At 52.0% G+C, this 19,520-nt stretch overlaps 2 protein-coding genes across 3 annotated transcripts in view; one reads left to right on the top strand and one right to left on the bottom strand.

The window, feature by feature from the left end:
- Positions 1–19,520, top strand: part of KCNN3 (potassium calcium-activated channel subfamily N member 3) — a 179,307-nt gene that overhangs the window by 21,872 nt on the left and 137,915 nt on the right. The window lies entirely within an intron of this gene.
- On the bottom strand, positions 12,828–13,502 carry LOC116759144 (bolA-like protein 3). Its single transcript, XM_032642577.1, has 2 exons — positions 13,214–13,502; positions 12,828–12,901 (listed from the first exon to the last, which is right to left on the bottom strand). Exons 1-2 carry the CDS (start codon positions 13,500–13,502, stop codon positions 12,828–12,830), a joined length of 363 nt encoding a protein of 120 aa, XP_032498468.1.

The following is a 19,520-nucleotide window of genomic DNA, read 5'->3' as shown; positions in this document are numbered from 1 at the left end:
CGGGCTCTAGAACGCAGGCTCGGTAGTTGTGGCACACGGGTTTAGTTGCTCCGTGGCATGTGGGGTCTTCCCGGACCAGGGCTCGAACCCGTGTCCCCAGCATTGGCAGGTGGATTCTTAACCACTGAACCACCAGGGAAGCCCCATCGCCCTGTGCCTTTAGATCACGGTTCTCAACTGGGGTGATTTTGCTCCCCAGTGGGATGTCTGGCAATGTCCGCAGACATTTTTGGTCAAGACTAGGGGAAGGCTGTTACAGACATCTCGTGGGTAGAGGCCAGGGATGCTGGTAAACATCCTACAACACAAAGGACAGTCCCCACAGCAAAGAATTGCCCGGCCCCAGTGTGAGTAGCTCTGGGGCTGGGAATCCCTGCTTTAGATGACTCATTCTCACAGGCTTCTTGTGAGGAGAAATGAGAAAACAGATGAGACTGCGTTACCAGCTTCAACATGCCATTCTAATCCCTCTCTCCCCCTACCCTTTTCTCAGGGTCAGCCCTGTGTCATAAAGGGCTCTGGACCAGGAATCGGAAGACCTGAGTTCAAAGTCCGACTCGGGGGAGTGTGTCCTTGTGTCTGGTCTCCGTGTCATTCATCCTTGCAGGTCTCGTGTGTAAACGGGACAGCGTGTCCACAGTGGTGGGCTGTGGTGTGGACACAGTGAGAGTCTGCGTGGGGAAGACGCTCCATCACCTGGGATGTGCTGGCCGAGGGGAGGTGGCGGGATTAGAGCCTTTGTACATGTGCACGAATGATACTTTAGGAGAGGGGAGCCCAGGGTTGCCCCTCTGCCCCTGCAGGGCCATGTGACTGTTCCCCCAGGCCTACTCCGTTTCACTTCTTGTTTTGTGTTTTCTTGAACAGGTGGAGCTAAAGTCTCCATTTGGGAAGATGGAATTTGCAGGAAAGCGCAGAGCTATTATTTGTGGGCTGTGTGAGTGGGGGACAGAGCCGGCTGAGTGGCAGGTTTCCAGGCAGGGGAGAGACAGCTAAGTGTGCCAGCCCGGGCACCGCTAGAATCCTTCTGGGGTGAGTGGGCCAGGATTCCCCAGTAACCACCTCAGGAAATGAGTATTTGCTCTGAGCTTAAGACTGGCCACAGGGAAAGACAGCCCCACTGTCAGGGAAGGATCTGCACTGATATGTTGAAGGTCTGAGGAAGTTCTTCTGGGTAGACTTTCTCTGAAGCCCATTCTATGCCAGGCACTGGCCCTGGAAATGCTGGGGGACAAAGAGATGGACAGTCCGTGGTTGGGGGTTGGGTGACCAGGCTGCCACAGCTCTGAGGAGAGGCAGGCTGTGACAAGTGCCCTAATGAGGTGCGGTGTCACATGAGGGCATGCCGGTGACTCCTCACGCCTGGGGGCTTCTTAGAGGAAGTCGGGGTCGTGCGGGGTTCGTAGGTAGGGAGGGCTTCATGAGGCAAAAGGGGAAGAGTATTCCAAGCTGATGGCACAGTTTGGGCAGAGGCTCAAAGTTGGGGAGTGCCTGGTGTTCTCTGGGGGGGACAAAGGAGGCAGGTTTTCCTGGAAGTGCTGGGAAGAGAAGACTGGAAAGGGACGTGGAAGCTGCCCATGGGGCTTGCACACCAGGCGGAGGAGTCTGCACTTTTTTTTTTATTAATTTATTTTTATTTTTGGCTGTGTTGGGTCTTTGTTTCTGTGCGAGGGCTTTCTCTAGTTGTGGCGAGCGGGGGCCACTCTTCATCGCGGTGCGCGGGCCTCTCACTATCGCGGCCTCTCTTGTTGCGGAGCACAGGCTCCAGATGCGCAGGCTCAGTAGTTGTGGCTCACGGACCTAGTTGCTCCGCGGCATGTGGGATCTTCCCAGACCAGGGCTCGAACGCGTGTCCCCTGCATTGGCAGGCAGATTCTCAACCACTGCGCCACCAGGGAGGCCCGAGTCTGCACTTTTGTCTAAAGGAACAGGGAGCCATGGAAAGTGTTTGAGCAGACTAGTGGCGTGATCAAGCCCCGGGAGAGGATGGATTGTTTCTAGAAAAAGGAAGCTTGAAGCAGGGAGGCTGGTTAGAAGGTTATTGCAATAGTTCTACAGAAGGAGAGGTGAAGGCTTGAACCAGGCTGGAGGCAAAGGGAGGGAAGATGGAGGAGGAGGCAGGGCTTTAGGGAGGTAGGTAGTATGTGGGGGGGCTTCACATTTCTCCACCCTGGATGTGGTGTGTGAGGGTCAAAGTGAGTACTGTGCCCTGATCCCCTCACTGCTCTGCTCAAAACCAACGCCTTCTTGGAGGATGGGAGGCTGTGAGCACTGAAACAGCCTGCCAGTCCCAGAGGGCGGGGTGGCACAGTGCCCACACCAGCCAGCACCAGCCGCCCTGGCTGGGGGGCTTTCCTTCTGGAACCCACAGGGCTCAGCGCTGGCCTCCTGCCAGGCCCGAGGGAGATGGAACACACCCTCTTCCTGCTCGTTTTCAAAGACAGGGGTGGAATAGCGGCAGTGTGCCGGAGCCAGCTCCTCTTGGGCTCACATCACAGCTCGGGTGCTGACAGGCTGTGTGTTTGGGCAAGTTGCCCAGTCTCCCTGAACCTCAGCCTGTGCATGTGTGAAATGGGGGTCATGGTGCTCAGCCCATGGGGTGTTGTGAGAGAGGATTAATAAGGACACAGGTGTAAAGTTCTTAGCTCAGTACTTGGCCACTCTTTCAGTTTACAAGACACGGTGACAGACTGGCGTGACGGGGTGGGGAGAGCAGGGCCTTGTTGCCTGTAAAGGAGATGGAGCCCCGGGAGGTGGTCAAGATGATGAGTTCTGTCTTGAGTGTGTCGGCTCTGAGGGTTTCGGCGGGGATCCCAGGGGGATACCCTGCAGGAATTGGGCGATGCTGGGCGTCTTCCAGCAGTGGGGTTCACAGGAACCACCCTTACTAGCTAGCTTGGAATCAGCTTTTCAGAAACCCAGCGTCATTGCAGGTGGTCCCAGTGTGGTGCTTGAGAGTGGGGTTAGTAGGGCCAGCCTGGCCTTGGTCCTCAGCGCCTCCTGCCCAGAGGCTGGCCTCACCTCTGCCCAGGGCCCCACTGGGTCTTGGCCCAGTGCAGGCTCCTGAGAAGAGAGAGCCCTGGATTTGGGATCAGTGACCTGATACCCGCCTGGCTCTGCCCCTTCCCTTTTAGGGTGACCTGGGCAGGTGTGGGCTCTCTGGGGTGGCAGCATCCTCATCCATAAAGTGGGCATGGTTGTTGGGAGGATCCGTGAGATGAGGGCTGAGAAAGCCTCCCACAGGTGCCTGGCTCATAGGGGCTCTCGGCAAGTGTTTGGTGAATGAATGAAGAGAAAGCCAGGCGGGGGGCAGAGAGGGGCGGTGGGAGGCAGCCCCGAGGAGAGGCCAGGGGACAGGGTGGGCGGCGAGGGCGTCGGCTAGACCTTGGGTCAACTCCTGGCTCTGCCACTTGCTTCCAGGTGTCATCCTCATTGCCGGCGTGTGTGGGTGGTGGAGACAGGAGCTTGGGCTTAGGGGCCGCCCTCATGCCTACCTTACCACACTTATTTCCCCAACTGTAAAGAGAAGTGGGTGGGGGAGCTTCTGAAGGCTGGGCTTTCTCGCTGCCCTGGCTGCCTGTCATGTATTCCTTTGCTCTGTCCTCTCCAGAAATGTGAGCCAGCCCTGTAGACGCTGGCTGCAGCCACCTAATGGCAGCAGTGCACCACGGCTGGGGAGGGGCCGTGGAGGAGCAGCCTACTCCCAAGTGCACAGTGTGGGGGTATGTTGTCTGCAGAGAATGTAAAAAAATAAGTGAGGGCTTCCCTGGTGGCGCAGCGGTTGAGAGTCTGCCTGCCGATGCAGGGGACACGGGTTCGTGCCCCGGTCCGGGAAGATCCCACATGCTGCGGAGCAGCTGGGCCCGTGAGCCATGGCCAATGAGCCTGCGCATCCGGAGCCTGTGCTCCGCAACGGGAGAGGCCACAACAGTGAGAGCCCCGCGTACCGCAAAAAAAAAAAAGTGAAAGTAAAGAAAACCAACTAAAGGTCCTTTGGTTACCACCATCACTGCTCGATAAGGTCAGTGATAAACTCTTCTCCCTCTAGGGCCAGATGCTCCCTCCCCCTGCCCTTGGTATTCCCTGCCTAGAGGTCCTCCAGAAAAGAGCCTTGGAACTGTCAATTCCAGGTGGGGAACTCATGGAGCGGTGGCTGAGGAAGCAGAGATGATTTGGAGAGTGAGGCATTTATGATTGCAGTGGCAGCTCGGATTTGGGGCCCAGGAGACCTCGCCGGGAAGTGAAGGGAGAGAAGGGCGTGGGGAGATGCGGGCAGCGGAGGTGCCGGCTGTGAGCTCAGGCTGGGGAGGCATTGTCTAGGCCCTTTGGACGTGGGCATGGAGAGGGTGTGTTCCATCTCCCTCGGGCCTGGCAGGAGGCCAGCACTGAGCCCTGTGGGTTCCAGAAGGAAAGCCCCCCAGACAGGGCGGCTGATGCCAGCAGATGTGGGTACTGTGCCACCCTGCTCTGTGAGACTGGCAGGCTGCTTCCCATCCTCCAAGGAGGGACTGGTCCTTCATCTGGGGCAGGGAGGGGCCAGGGCTGCCCTGGGGCTCGGGGAGCTGGGAGGTTTTGGGGAAGATGGGAGACATGCTGGGATTCACATTTCTCCACCTGGCAGGACAGGATGTGCATGAGGGTCAAAATGAGCACTTTTAGGGTTTAATGATGATGATTTAACAGGTTTCCTTGCAGGGCTGTGGGAGGGGCCCACTGCGGAAGGATTGTGGGAGCATCTCTTCAGTCTGGAGAGCCTCAGTCGATGTACAAGGGAGGAAAGTGTGTCCCTGGGGTTGGATGAGGCCCAGGGCCCAGGGCAGTGTGTGCTTGGGATCTGGCAGTGCTTGGCTCCTTTTCTGTATGAACCTCTTGCCAGGGATCTGCAAGGCCTGGGTGTTTTGGAACCGGATACGTTTGGTCCCTGCTGTATCTGAAGCAGGTGTGCATTAGTCCAGATGGGCCTCTGTGGTCCTGTGTCATGGGGCCCCTGCAGTGAGGAGAGCCCAGACCTTTGAGACTTGGGGGCATGAGGGTCCCTCTTCTGGATCTGCTCCCCAAAGCAGGTGCGTCTGGTTCCATTTGGAGCACATTTGGAACCAGTGAGTGGGCTTATGTGTGGCTGTCTGCGGCTTCTGGGGCTGAGCAGCCAGGCTAAGCTTAGCCCGTACGCACTTCCCAGAAACTCATGGCACCATCACAGTATTGGCTGGGTATTGAGGAGTTGGCAAGATGTAGTGTAGGAACAGCAAACAGGTTTTGTCTGGGCAACTGGTACTAGCCACCAGAAGGGCTGTGTTGAGAAGGATCCTGAAGTGCAATCTGAGCATGGTGGGAAGAGGGCTGTGATTGATTTGTGATGTCTGTCCTGGGCAAGGAATGATGGAGGAGTGGCAAGGTATTTGCCATCCCTGGTATGGAGGAAAGACTGCCTGTGTTTGCTTTTTGGTGAATAAATTTTACCTCTCTGGGCCCCAGCTTCCTCATCTCTAAAATGGGAGTAAAAATGTCTCCCTTCCAACCGGATAGACTTATTGTGGAAATTGGGTAAGAGAGTGGAGTGAAAGTACTGCGTAAAATATAAAAAAGTGATACAGGTGAAGGGTGGGGGTTTTGTTGTTACCGAGTCACCCAGGACCCCAGATGACCTAATAATAGTAGTGTCTGCAGTCACTACTTTCTCTGGCACACTGGACTAGACCACTCCGTGGTCTGTGCAAGAGCCATGACTGACAGGACGGGTCATCAGCACAGTGCCTGGCACCCACGCCCTTTATACACTCTTGGCCAAGGTGTCAACAAAGTGTTTGGTCATGTGTCCAATTGGAAGTCACTTCATTTCTCTCACTGACCTTCTCCTTAACTTAAGATTTAGAGACTGTTTTTATGTTTAGTGAGAAAAGGACAGAAAACCTCTCCCCTTGACTCTTATACTCCATTAAAGATAGCAAAATTGCTTTTTAAAGTCTGAAAGCCTGACAAGAACGTGTACTAATAAAGCATGAATTATGCAAATCTGTGTAGTCACTTGATTTGCATAATGGAGGGACTGGAGGAGGGCTGAGGAGGGGAAAGAGTGGGAGTGAGAGCGCCTGCCCAGATCTGTGTGTAACGGGGGACACCCATTCTCTTCTCCTTCCCCAACCGCTCCTGGTCCTGAGGGGGGACTGTCAGCCTTTCCCAGCTGGCGCTGTGTCTGTCCTTCTGCCACCTGGCCGCATGGCCATCCCTCCGCCTCACAGGGGTGTCACCGAGGCAGGGGCACACTGCCCTGTGCTCCCCTCTCATGTGGAACTGGCTTCATTAAATCTCACAGCAGCCCCTCCTTGTACAGACAACTTTCCCCGGGAAGTCCCCCGGGTCATTATTTCTCCAAACTGTCCTGTCTCTCAGAGGTTGTGGACTGCCATCTGGAGCTGTAACCGTTGCCAAGTGCCTTTTGCTCCGGCTCTCTGGGAAGTGAGGGTAAGAAGGCACCTGGAGGAGAGAACTCACCTGACCTCCCTGGTTTCTGATCATTGCTTTGAAGGGTTTGGGCCTCTGGTTGGGCTGGGCTCCATCTTCTGCTTTTCCCTCCTGCCCTCCCTGAGCCCTTGCTAATCTTTGGCTTTGGCTCTGATGAAGGCTGAGGTTGGGACTGAGGGTACTTGAGGTCTGGCTGCTGTGGGTGCTGCCTGGAAGCCTGGGCAGCTGGGGGGCTCAGACAGAAGGGCTGTGGGTATCAGCTGCAGAGGTGGGGTGGTGGGAGGGGCCGGGCAGAGGGCTTCTCCAGAAAGTACTAACATACTAACACTTCTTGTTCTGGGGAAGGAGGACGTTCTGCATGGTGGCTGCAGAGACCAGCCCTGGTTGTGGGAGTGGGTAGGGGTATCTAGCTTCTGGAAAGGATGAGCAGCCTGTGAAGGCTGCCAACAGGCTGGGTTCAGCTCAGTTCAACATACTTATTACGTGCCTGGCTCTGTGGGCCAGGGCTTGTGTTAGGTGCTAGAACCACGGAGATGAAAAAAGCGTTTGTAGCTCTTACTGAGCTCCTACCCTAGGCATAGGCTTTGTGCTAAGCCCCTTGTTTACATGTGTCATCTCATTTAATATTTGCAACAACTTGATGAAGTCACTGCTCTTATTTCCCCATTGTATGATGAGTAAGTTGAGGCTTGGTCACAGGGCCAGTAAGTGGCAAAGCAAGGCTTGAGCCAGGTCCTTTGACTCGGTAGCCCATTCTCCTGACTACGATGCTTTGCTGCCTCTGTAGACTCCTACCCAGACCCCTCCCTCGAGGGTCTTATGGTAACAGAGGTGTAAGGAGATGATGGGTAGGGTGAAGTATGGTCAGTGCAAGGAGAGAGGTTTGAGCCAAGAATAGAAGTAGCACAGAGCATTTAATTATGTCAGGGAAGACCAGGGAAGGCTTGGAGAAGGGCTGGCCCCTGAATAAACCACAGAGGGGAAACCACATTCTATCTGGCACTTGAGTCAATGGGGTGTGGTGGGGAGTGGGGGGCTTTCAGGTGAGCAGGGCAATTCCAGATGCTCTCAGCACCCTCCTGCGCAACTTGCAGGGTGGGACTGGGTGAGGGGGAGCTGACAGATTTCGGGGGATCATGGCTGGGACAGGCAGGTGTGGGGTGCTGCCCCAGGGGCTCCTTTCCCATATGTTCAGCAGCTGTGCTGACCTCCCTGGCCTGGCCACACAGCCCTGAGAGCCGGGGTTGGGGGGGGGTGTCTGTGGGTGCCTGAACTGTGTATGGACTCTGCCTGCCTGGGGTGAGGCCTCAGCTGGTCCCATACCCACACCCACTCAGGCCTGAGCATGGGGCCGCCATCAAAGCAGCCCTGGGAATTCTTTGCACTATGGCGCACAGGACTGAAAGGACCTTCTGTCACACAGAGGAGGGGTCAGAGGTTCAGAGGGGAAGTAACTTCCCCAAGTCCAACAGCCGGTGAAGAAGCAGATCAACCCCAGGTTCTCGGGTCTGAGCACTAGCCCCTCACCTGCTGGCTCCCCAGGGCTCCCACCCTTTCCAGGCTGTGTGTGCCCTGCTTAGCGCCCACTGTCCTGTATTCACGCAGCCACACACATATACTCTTGCTGTGTTTCCGTCGTGCCTGGCCATCCTCTTGGGATCCTCTTAGGCCAGGGCTTTGTTCTGGAGAGAATTTAAGTGGATGAGGAAGGAGCAGAACCTACTAATTAGATTACTTCCTGCGAGGCCCCTCGCACACACTCAGCCCACTCTCCCCAGCCCCGCCTGCCCGTGTTGTCCTTGCTCCTGCCCCGGGGATGCTCCGGAGCCGGGAGAGCAGTACCTGGTAGATCTGAAAGACTTTCTGTAGGAAGTTTGGGGTGAGGGGGGCTCCATACTGGAATCACAGAGGTGTGAGCTGGAATCCTGACTCCATCACCTACAAGCTGTGTGACTTTAGGCAAGTGACTTAATTTCTTTGAGTGTCAATTTCCTCATTAAGAAAATGGGAGTAATAATACCTTCGTGGTTCCCAAACTTTGCTACATTTTGGAATCACCTGGGAATCTTTAAATAGTGCTAATAATGTCTGATTTCCAGCTTTCTACCTTCTGATTTCATTGGTTTGGGGTGCAACCTGGTATCGGGAGTTGCAAAAACTTTCCAGGTGATACTGAGCTGCAAAGTTGGGAACCACGTCATAGAGTTTGTGGGAGAGGATGGTTAAAGGAGATCATGCAGACACGTGGGGAAGACTCAGTTAATGGAGGTGATTATTTTTTAATTCAGTTCCCTGCCTCTCACGCCACTTATTGTGGGATCTGAAGGGAGAAGGAGGGTTTTCATTTCTCCTCCATGGTGGGTTTGCCTTGAGTGCTGACCCTGAAGTGGCTGACTGTGGCTCATCTTTACTAGAAAAGCCCTTCCTTCCTTTCCCGGTCTCAGGTTAAAACAAACTGTCTCTGCAGCCCTAGGGCAGGCCTCTGGCTTCCTGACAGTCTCCAGGGAGTTCATGATCAGACCAGGATGTCTGAGAGGGAAGCTGGAAGGAGTGGGGGTTGATGGCACATGACCAGGCCTCCATGAGACTCTTCCTGGTGGCTTTGCAGATGGAAGGGCTGATCCCCACGCAGGTCTCTAGGAGACAGAGGGCCAAGATGCTGACATGTGGTACACTAAGTCTGGATGTGGTGGTCTGATCTGGGGTGGGGCTGGGCTCAGGGGAAGGTGTCCATGGAGACAGAGTTGGGGAGGGGTCCCCTTCCTGGGTACCCTCTACTCTGCTCCTTGGCACCATTGGAGGCTCGGCAGACCTGAAGTGGAGGCTGTGAAGGAAGACACATTTCCCTAGATTCCTCAGCTGTTCTGACAGGAAGTTGTGCATCACTGGGCTGACGGGAAGGAAATGGCTCTGCTATTTGGAGAGAAATAGAGAATTCTGACTGGGGCTGGGGAAAAAGGTGTTTGCTTGTAGAAGCTGTTTTGTTCCAATATAGGGACTCTTTCTCCCCGCAGGCGCTTGCTCCCTGTTTATTTTCCTTTGAATGACAAAGATTGAATTTAGCTAATGAGGAGCTGAGAGAGGGAAGTGAGGGGGGTCCTGTGAGATCTCAGGAGAGCCTTCGCAGGACGTGCATCCTTCTGCTTTTAATCTGCGTTTCTTACCCAGCTTCCTGCTTGGGGGAGCTGGAAGGCAACAGAGCATTTTGTGATCTCACACACCGCTCTCTTCTCCATCCACAAACCATACCTTGGCAAATGCCTTTGATTTCTATTTCTTTTTACCACCCGCAAAAAAAAAAACAGTGAATCTTTTAATAGCACAAGGCCTTTTGGATCACTAACCAGTCGGTCGCCAAATCCTATCCATCTGAGTGCCTAAAGTGCACTCAGAATAGACACTTTTAATAAAATAGATTCCCTTTAAGCCAGGGTAAAACTGTGAAATTTGTACATTTCTTTGAGAGCATCTCTACAAATTTTACAGTATTGAAATCACCACCCAGTGACCTTTCAGGAAGTACTAGATAAATTATAAGAGACAAATAGACAGACCAAAAGGAGTACAATTTCCAGTGCCTTTCCTGCCGGGTCCTCAGGTTGAGTCTTAGAAATCCCTGGCTCCCCGTGTACCCCTCCTCAGCCTTGTGGGGCCCCCTGCCCGCCTGCCTCTCTCCCTGCCTGCCCGCCCGGGTGTCCTCTGAGATGTTTGCAGCTCTTAGAGGCAGCTCTGGTATGTGGCTCCTGGCACCTTTTCCTGTCTGTGTTTGCCTCTGCGCTCCATTATTCAAAATGTTTCCACCGGTGGCCAGAACCCCCAGAAATGCCCTTGGGGCTGGCCGGGGGCTGCTTTGGAAAGGCTCAGATTCTCTGCCAGCCGGGTCTGCCCCATGCATGTGGCAGGGAGTCCTCGGCCTTGCCAAGTGAGAACCAGGCTGGGGTCCAAGCCCAGCCAACCCTCCCAGTGGTCCGAGGCCAGCCCTTTGTGCGTGGTTTGTCCACTTTGTGGATCTCCTCATCCCCGCCCCTAGGTCAGGTCCCCACTGTTGTCTCTCCAAGTTGGGCACCTTCCTTCCCTACCAGTTGGTGGTGCTCAGGGGATGTAAACCAGGTATAATATACTGTTCATACTTTGTGTAGGGAAAATAGAATTTGGAAGGCTAATGGCCTATCACGTCACATCACTTAGAGCCCCCGAGGGGTCTTCTGGAGACTCGCTGCTCCTTTGGGCTCTGGGATCTGCTCCCCCTGCAGAGCAGGTACCCAGAGACTTGGAGCTGTGCTGTGGGGTGGTGTCACACAGCTGCGCCCTGCTGCCAGGGGACTGCTAATTGCAGAGTCCTTGATGGCAGTGGCCACACGTTGACATGCTCGTTTCATGGAAAAGTGAACTCAGTAACCAGTCTGGCTGCTTTGCCATCACTGTTCAGTGACCTGTGTTCACATAAGCTGGAGGCGTTACTCAGGGCCTCTGGATCTCAGTTGCTCTTTTCCCCTCAGAGATACCACCTCACATGACTCCTGGTTGTGGCGAGACCCCACCGCCCTCCCACGTGGGGAGGAAGGGAGATCAGAGAGAAAATCGGGGGTTGAGTATTCTGAGTACTGCTGGTCCTTCTGGAGGTTAAGTAGCTTCATGAGGAACATAAACAAGGCGCTATCAGTGCTGCCCAGGGGTTCACTCACTCCTTAATTTGATAATTAATTCTGCAAACATTAATGGAGTTTTTCTCACATACTGGGCACTCTGCTAGGTGCTGGGGGTCAGGGAGAAACTGGAGGATGAAAAAGACCTTGTTTCCACACTCAAAGAGCTCACAGCCCAGTAAGCAGATACTTAATGCACTTAGATTGTTTCCCAGAGAGGCCTGATGTCCAGCAGAGGTAGCACAGAAGAGGTGGTGGCTCGGGAGGGTGGGGCAGTGGGAGTAGTGAGAGCGTATTTGGGTCTAGGTTGACTAGGAATGCGACAGGCCAAGAGAGGAAGGTCACTCCTGGTCCAGGAAACGTGCAAAGGCCCAGAGACATGAATGACAGTGCAGAGTATTTTGGAGGAGTGTGAATGAAGACAAAATGTGGCTCGAGTCTATGGTGTGATGGGGCTGGAGAGGTAGGCAAGTGTCAGATCGTGCAGGTGCCTTGCTTAAGGGGTTCACCTCTATCCTAGAGGCCGTGGGGAGCCACAGAAGGGATTTAGGCGGGGGGGGCACAGTGTGTATGTTTTAAAAAATTGGGGTCTTTTTAAAAATTTTAAATTAAAGTTTTTTTATTATTGAAATATAGTTGATGTACAATATTATATGTTACAGGTGTACAGTATACTGATTCACAATTTTTAAAGGTTATGCTCCAGTTATAGTTATTGTAAAATATTGGCTATATTCCCCATTTTGTACAATGTATCCTTGTAACTTATTTTATGCATAGTAGTTTGTACCTCTACTACCTCTGCTAATCTCCTACTCCTATATTGCCCCTCCCCCTTCCCTGTCTCCCCTGGTAACCACTAGTTTGTTCTCTACATCTGTGAGTCTGCTTCTTTTTTGTTATATTCACTAGTTTGTTGTATTTTTTAGATCCCATGTATAAGTGATATCATACAGTATTTGTCTTTCTCTGTCTGGCTTATTTCACTTAGCATAATACTCTCCAAGTCCGTCCATGTTGCTGCAAATGGCAAAATTTCATTCTTTTTTATGGCTGAGTAGTATTCCTTTGTGTGTGTGTGTGTGTGTGTGTGTGTGTGTGTGTGTGTGTGTGTGTAGATATACAGATATAGATATAGATAGATAGATAGTTGCTTCCATATCTTGGCAATTGTAAATAATGCTGCAGTGAACATTGGGTGCATGTATCTTTTCGAATTAGGTGTTTTTGTTTTTTTCAGATATACACCCAGGAGTGGAATTGCTGGGTCATATGGTAGTTCTGTTTTTAGTTTTTTGAGAAACCTTCATACTGTTTTTCACAGTGGCTGCACCAATTTGCATTCCCACCAACAGTGTACAACGGTTCCCTTTTCTCCATATCCTTGCCGACATTTGTTATTTGTAGACTTTTTGATGATGGCCATCCTCACAAGTGGGTATCTCATTGCGGTTTTGATTTGCATTTCTCTGATGATTAGGGATCTTGGGCATCTTTTCATGTACCTGTTGGCCATCTGCATTTCCTCTTTGGAAAAATGTCTATTCAGTTCTTCTGCCCATTTTTTTTTTTTTTTAGTTGTCTGTTGCCTTTAATTAACATCTAAATAGATGCCGTATTCTTCTATAGTTACAATATGGAAATGTCTATGAATAAAATAGATAAATTTTTTGTCACATGCCTAGGAAAGAATGGTGGCAGTAAGATTCATTCAAGGTTTTAGCAGCAACATCTACACAGCCAGGGCATGGTCAATGTCTGGGGACAGGTAAATATCTGCAATCCGTGTGTACCTTTTTTTTTTTTTAATTTATTTAATTAATTTATTTATTTTTGGCTGTGTTGTGTCTTCGTTGCTGCGTGCGGTCTTTCTCTAGTTGTGGTGAGCGGGGGCTACTCTTCGTTGAGGTGCATGGGCTTCTCATTGCGGTGGCTTCTCTCATTGTGGAGCACAGGCTGTAGAGCGCAGGCTCAGTAGTTGTGGCGCATGGGCTTAGTTGCTCCACGGCACGTGGGATCTTCCTGGACCAGGGCTCGAACCGGTGTCCCCTACATTGGAAGGCGGATTCTCAACCACTGCGCCACCAGGAAAGCCCCGTGCATACCTTTGATTTCTTCTTTTAATGCCTGATTTACCATCTGATGCTGTTGGACCGTTCTCTTCTCCTTAAGTTCTTCCAATTCAATTTGAATTTCATACATTGCCCCACAGCCTCCTGAAATGTCAGTGACTTTGATAGCTGTAGCTTGAGGAAACTTTTCTTTGAGAATTTGGGTCACTTTGAGCTCCCCCTCAGTCTGCGAGGCAAACATGCGCTGAGCACAGTGGAGAAGAGGAAGGCGGCGGGTTCTGCTGAGCAGAGGCGCTGTTGCGGCCTGGCTCCGCGCTGCCATGACCGGCCAATGTGGCCCGCCGTCCTTCTATCTGTTTTTTTTTTTTTTTTTTTTTTTTGCGGTACACGGGCCTCTCACTGTTGTGGCCTCTCCCGTTGTGGAGCACAGGCTCTGGACGCGCAGGCTCAGCAGCCATGGCTCACAGGTCCAGCCGCTCCGCGGCATGTGGGATCTTCTCGGATCGGGGCACGAATCCGTGTCCCCTGCATCGGCAGGCGGACTCTCAACCACTGCGCCACCAGGGAAGCCCCCCTTTTTTTAAATTTATTTTTTATACAGCAGGTTCTTATTAGTTATCTATTTTATACATATTAGTGTATATATGTCAATCCCAATCTCCCAATTCATCCCACCACCACCACCCCATACCCCACTTTTCCCCCTTGGTGTCCATACGTTTGTTCTTTACATCTGTGTCTATTTCTGCCTTGCAAATGGGTTCATCTGTACTATTTTTCTAGATTCCACATATATGTGTTAATATACGATATTTGTTTTTCTCTTTCTGACTTACTTCACTCTGTATGACAGTCTCTGGGTCCATCCACATCTCTACAAATGACCCGATTTCGTTCCTTTTTATGGCTAAGTAATAGTCCATTGTATATATGTACCACGTCTTCTTTATCCATTCATCTGTCAATGGCTTCTGCCCATTTTTTTAATCGAGTTGTTTGGTTTTTTGATGTTGAGTTGCATGAGCTGTTTATATATGTTGGATATTAACCCCTTATCGGTCATATCGTTTGCAAATATTTTCTCCCATTCAGCACAGTTTGTGTTTTATATTAACTGCTGTGGAGTCTACGTGGTGTGGGAGAAGGAGCACTGGAGTAGGGGGTCTAGGGAGCTAGATTCTAGATCTGGACCTAGCAGCTGATTGACCTCAGCCAGGTCTAGGCTTCAGTGTCCTGGTTTGTAAGATGAGAAGACTCCAAGAACTGTCCCAGCTCTGACACTCTCCACACCCATGACCACCTCTGTTTTTGGCGCCCACGCCTTTTCTTCTGTACTTGTCTCTCTACCTCTGGCCACCTGACCCATGTCTCCTGGCTGTCCCACCTTGCTCAGCAGCTGGTGGCAGCTGGAGGGAGAGGGGTGAGTTCTCCAGGAAGAATGTGCACCTCTGACCCTCATAGCTCACAGTTGCCTGGCGTTTTCCAGCCCTGCAGGAATACCTTCTCTCCGCGCCCTCCCCGCGCCCCACACCCCTGCCCCAGCCCACCTGGCTCCCCACAACTCACAGTCCTGGGCCCAGCTGGGTTTCTTCAATGAAGCAATTCATTCCCCTGGGCCTAACCCTTCCCCACGCCCCCAGTCCACCTGGCCCCAAGTGACAAGAGGCAGCTGATTTGGAGTCACCACCCGGAGGCCAGGGACATCTGCGTGGAGAGATGTCAGTGCCTTTGGCCTGTACAGTCTTTTTCCCTTGCTTTGACCCGGGTTTTAAAAGCTTAGCAAGTCATCAACTGCAGTGGTTGTCTGGGAGCCCCAGCATTTGCTCTTCCTCTCAGGGACCCGCAAGCCACTTCTGCAGAATTGAAAATGGCTGTGGCTGGAAAGACAGGTTTTCCTCACAAGCATCATTTGTTCCCCCGCCTTTGCAGGGTTATAGCTCTGATCCTAGAGCTTCTCCAGGCTGAGGAGCCTGGGGGGAGAGCCTGGCTGCAGTTTCTGTTTTCCTAGGTCTTTGATCACAGCTGTTATATTTAAAGGCTTAAACAATGGATTCTAAACAAATAAGTATCTGTTAGTGGAATGAGGAATTTAAAGGTGACTCAGACTCCCCTCCCTCCCCTCCCCCAATTCTAAGTGCTGTTTACTACCTGAATGATGAGACCTGTAATGGAATCACTTTGCTTGATTCTCCTCTCCTTGGGAATTTGGCATGGTATTTCATTCATTCACTCACTCATTCATTCATTCGAGTGCTTACTGAGTATCCACTACTGTGTGCCAGGCCCTGTGTGAAGTAATGGGGAGAGAGAGACAAATAGGACCCAGACCCTGCCACAAAGCAGCCTAGAGTCTGGGGTGACTACCCAGTGGGAGCTTGGGGGCTCCAGCGCAGTGAGTTCCATTCAGACCTAGAAACTCTAGCTGACAGTCTTAAACCCTGTTTCTGGAAAACAGGGAAATAGAAATAATGCAAGAGGGAAGAAATGTGGGTGAGGAGAGTGAGATGAGGGTGGAGGAAAGAGAGAGATGGAAGAAAGGAAGCAGCAAACTTTCCCACGAGAGACACAGCAGACGGCCCCCCCAGTTCCCTGCGGCAGCTCACAGCCACGGGCAGCAAGAACCCAGCAGAGGGGAAGGCCCTCTGCTCCCTCTCAGCTCGGCCCTGGCAAGCTGGGTCATAGGCAGGGCACTTCCTGCATGGTGCCTCAGTTCCCCCATCTGTAAAATGGGGCTTTGGACTGTGGGATCTTGGAGATCTTTGAACTAGCGTTCTGTGACCGGTGCAGGGCATAGTAGATATGGGGCAGGAGCCCAAATAAAGGCTCTGGAAGTAGAAGGAAGTGTTCCCCTGGCTTCTCTCATCTCAACACTGAGATACCCTTAGGTGTCTGGGGCCTGTGGGTGTCCTGCCATCCCCTCGCTAGCAAGAGGTGCCTTCTGGCTACTCTCCTTGCTGAACAGTGGGAGAAGGAAGGTTCTGTGTCTCCATGTTTGTATATTTTTCTGGTGTGGACATTTTCTTCTTGGAGTTTCTTTTCTTTTTCTTTCTGACAGTAAGGCCGCTTGAATTGCTCCAGGTGCAGGGTGACTCTGCATGGCGAGCATGCAGCATCTGGTGCGTTGGACTGACTCCTTGGCAGGCCTGCCTCTGGATGCCCTCAGATGCTGTCCCATATGCCTCGCCCTGGGGCCGGGTCAGACTACTGAAGCCCAAGGGTCACATTCCGAAGGGTTCCGGTGCAGGTCACACTCACTGATTGCTAAAGAAAACAATGTTTTGGCAACACAGTGTTCTAAGAATTGGTATTCCTAGCTGTGTGACCTTGGGTAATTGCTTAAATATTCCAAGTCTCAGTTTTCCCATCTGTGAGATGGGAGTGGCTCTCCCTAGCTCTCAGAGATCAAACAGGAAACCGCAAGAAAGCGCCTCGTAAGCGGGGAGGCTCTAAACTGACATCCACAGGGCAATGATTCAGTAGCAAATATATTCAGCCTTCTCCATGGTTACAGCCTCTTCTGTGCTGAGGAATTCAAGCCACAAAGGGTTAAGGCAGCTAGGCACGTGACTGAGATTGTCCATAATGGACGGAATAAACCTTAAAGGAGTGACATATAATTTGCAGTTAATCCAGGCACTGTGACACTGCCCTGCTAAAAACTGTCTACTAATAATTACTTTGATCTAACAAAACGATACCTGTCTGTGAGCCTGGTAGCAGGGACCCTGGCCAAGGGTCTGCAGCACTGAGCACCACCCCTCCCGCTGGACAAGGGGGGTGTGGGAGCTGGGAGACATGGAGGCCAGAGGGCAGGGAGGGGCCCCCAGTTCCCTCAGACCCTAAGGCAGCAAATGCTACATATGTAGAGTGATCGTGTGATTCACTCTACATATTCACTGTCTAAATGGGGACACTTTTGAGAGTATGATATTAATAATTGCTACTCATATTAATAATTATACTAGGGCTTCCCTGGTGGCGCAGTGGTTGAGAGTCCGCCTGCCGATGCAGGGGACACGGGTTCGTGCCCCGGTACGGGAAGATCCCACGTGCCGCGGAGTGGCTGGGCCCGTGAGCCATGGCCGCTGAGCCTGCGCTCCGCAACGGGCGAAGCCACAGCGGTGAGAGACCTGTGTACCGCAAAAAAAAAAAAAAAAAAAAAAAAAAATTATACTAGACAGCAGACATAAGCTGGTTTCCCCAGAGCAAACCTGGATATATATGGTCAACATGTGCATAGACTGTTTTGAGCTTCTGGGAATCCCTAGGTGGTTGAGCATTTCCACAGTTATGATTTGGTCTTTACAATAACTCTGGAAGGAAGAAAGGATTTTTACTGTCATTTAATGGATATTAAAAATAGTGCTAGAGCTCTGATCTTTGCCATGGCTTCCCTGGTGGCTGAGCCAACGCAGGTTGAGGACAGCTGGCCAGGATCAGGGAGCTCTGGGGCTGGGGAAACACGTGGTGCTCAGAGGGAGAGACCCAGCAGCTCAGGCTTCAGAAGAGCTGCAGCAAAGTGACCATACCCATGGAGAGTGCAGGGCACACTTCCCAACAGGGCCTTTGCCAGGGTCCTCTCCAATCCTGAACTCGGAATCAGAAGACTCCTCCCTTTACTAATCATGTGATCTCAGCTAATTGTGTGATCACTGTGTGCCTCAGTTTCCTCATTTGTCAAGTGGGGACAATAATTCCTTGTTGTAAGGATTAAGTGAGATCCTACATGAAAATGGGTGGGCTCAGAGACTGACATGTCATAGGTACTCAGTAAATCCTTATAGAGTTTGACTCTGGAGAGAGTTTCCAGAAGCAGTATCCTTTAGGGAACCGTGGGGATCCTTCTGCCTTGAAACAGTTCTGACTTGGGCCAAGTAGGGCGGATGTGCTCCAGCCTTGAGATCGGGGTTGCCTCAGATTCTTGCAGGGAGGAGGTGGATAAGAGAAACACGTGGGGGAATTGAGAGCTTCCTGACTCCCCTAAACTGTGATAATCTACTGCTTGCTCTGTGCAAGTTGGGGACTGCACCCAAGGAAGCTTCAGGCCTTGTGATTCCCTTGAAGCTCTGCACACACGAGCAGCCCACGTTGGCCGGCAGCCCTGGCCTTTTAGGCTCGAGGATGAACTTGCTCGGACATGGGCAGGAAACACGGCTCCTGTGGTGCCCTGTTGCTGGAGGTGATGGCACCTCAGAGCCAAAGGTAGGCGGGTTGGCAACAGTTTGGTGCCAGAGAGCTAGTGAGTGAGAAAGAGAGAGAGATAAAAGTGCCACGTTCCGCCTATTAATAGCCGTGTTTGGTCTCCACCACTTCTATCAACATCGTCCATCACATCCAAACAATCGAAAAGCTTGTGCCAAATGGCTAGGAGTTAACAACTCATGGCTGTGCTGAATTTCTGAAAAACAGTATTTCCACTTCTGATGTAGCTCTGAAATGCCAATTGTTCCATGCCAACTCGTTATTTTTCCAGACCATTTCCCTTTATTTATGTTTAAGCTTTTAGAGTTTTAGGCAAAAAGAAGACGGAGGACCTGGACTAGGTGACTATTATTTCTCCTGATTTGCCCTTGAGAGCCATAGAAGAAACGTTCATTCCCCAAACGTGAACTGAGGACTTGCAGAAGGGTGGGAGAGGAATCAGACAGGGGTGCTGCCCCTTTCAGGAGTGTGCGACTGATGGGCAGGCAGAGTGGGGACGTGGGAAAAACACTGGCCCAGGCCTCAGAAGACTCAGGGCAAGATTAGCCCTTTCTCTTACTGCTGTGTGGCCTTGGCTAGGAGAGAGCCCCTCTCTGGGCCCCCATTTCCTTGCCTGTAAAGTGGGGGAGTTGGACTAGACGGCCCAGGAGGCCCCTTCCAGCTGAGTCTGTGCGTTGGGTTGGAGGACTTGCTGTCTCACGTTTACTGGCAAGAGTGTGGGTGTGGAAGTGGAAGGAGGATGATGCTGTCCTCGGGCTGCTGCTCTGGGAAGCCTGGAAACGTGGCAGGGGAAACACAGGACAGGGCTGTTCCTGATCCGGGAAGCTCCAGCCTTCAGAGAAGTCTGTGGAGCCTGCCAGGCGGTTGTTTTTCTCACCATATGTGATTTCTAGGCGTCTTAAAATTTTCATTTGGCCCAAACATTGCCAGGCTCAGGGGTTGATTGTGCCCTGCGTGGGGATGGAAGTGGTCTTGCCTCTGGACACCAGGCTGGGAGTAGGCAGAGAAGTGGGTTGTGGAAACCTCTGATGAGGTTGGAAGGTGTAGGTGGGATCATGGTGTTGCTTCTGCCACCGCAGCAGCCTCTGGTGCGGAGAGAGGCAGGGGCTGGAGGGTGAAAAGAGGGAAGAGAACTGGG

This window comes from Phocoena sinus, chromosome 1 (assembly GCF_008692025.1).
Source record: "Phocoena sinus isolate mPhoSin1 chromosome 1, mPhoSin1.pri, whole genome shotgun sequence".
Lineage (NCBI taxonomy): Eukaryota > Metazoa > Chordata > Mammalia > Artiodactyla > Phocoenidae > Phocoena > Phocoena sinus.
Note: the sequence above shows the minus strand (reverse complement) of the source record. Positions and strands in the feature narration are given on the sequence as shown.

Bases quoted from the DNA above. Each gene is read 5' to 3' on its own strand.
- LOC116759144 (XM_032642577.1), bottom strand. From the start codon at position 13,502: ATGGCAGCGCGGAGCCAGGCCGCAACAGCGCCTCTGCTCAGCAGAACC. The intron at 12,902-13,213 runs GTATGCACGGGG...AAAAAAAAAAAG, and splicing joins ATTAAAAGAAGAAATCAAAG to GTACACACGGATTGCAGATA.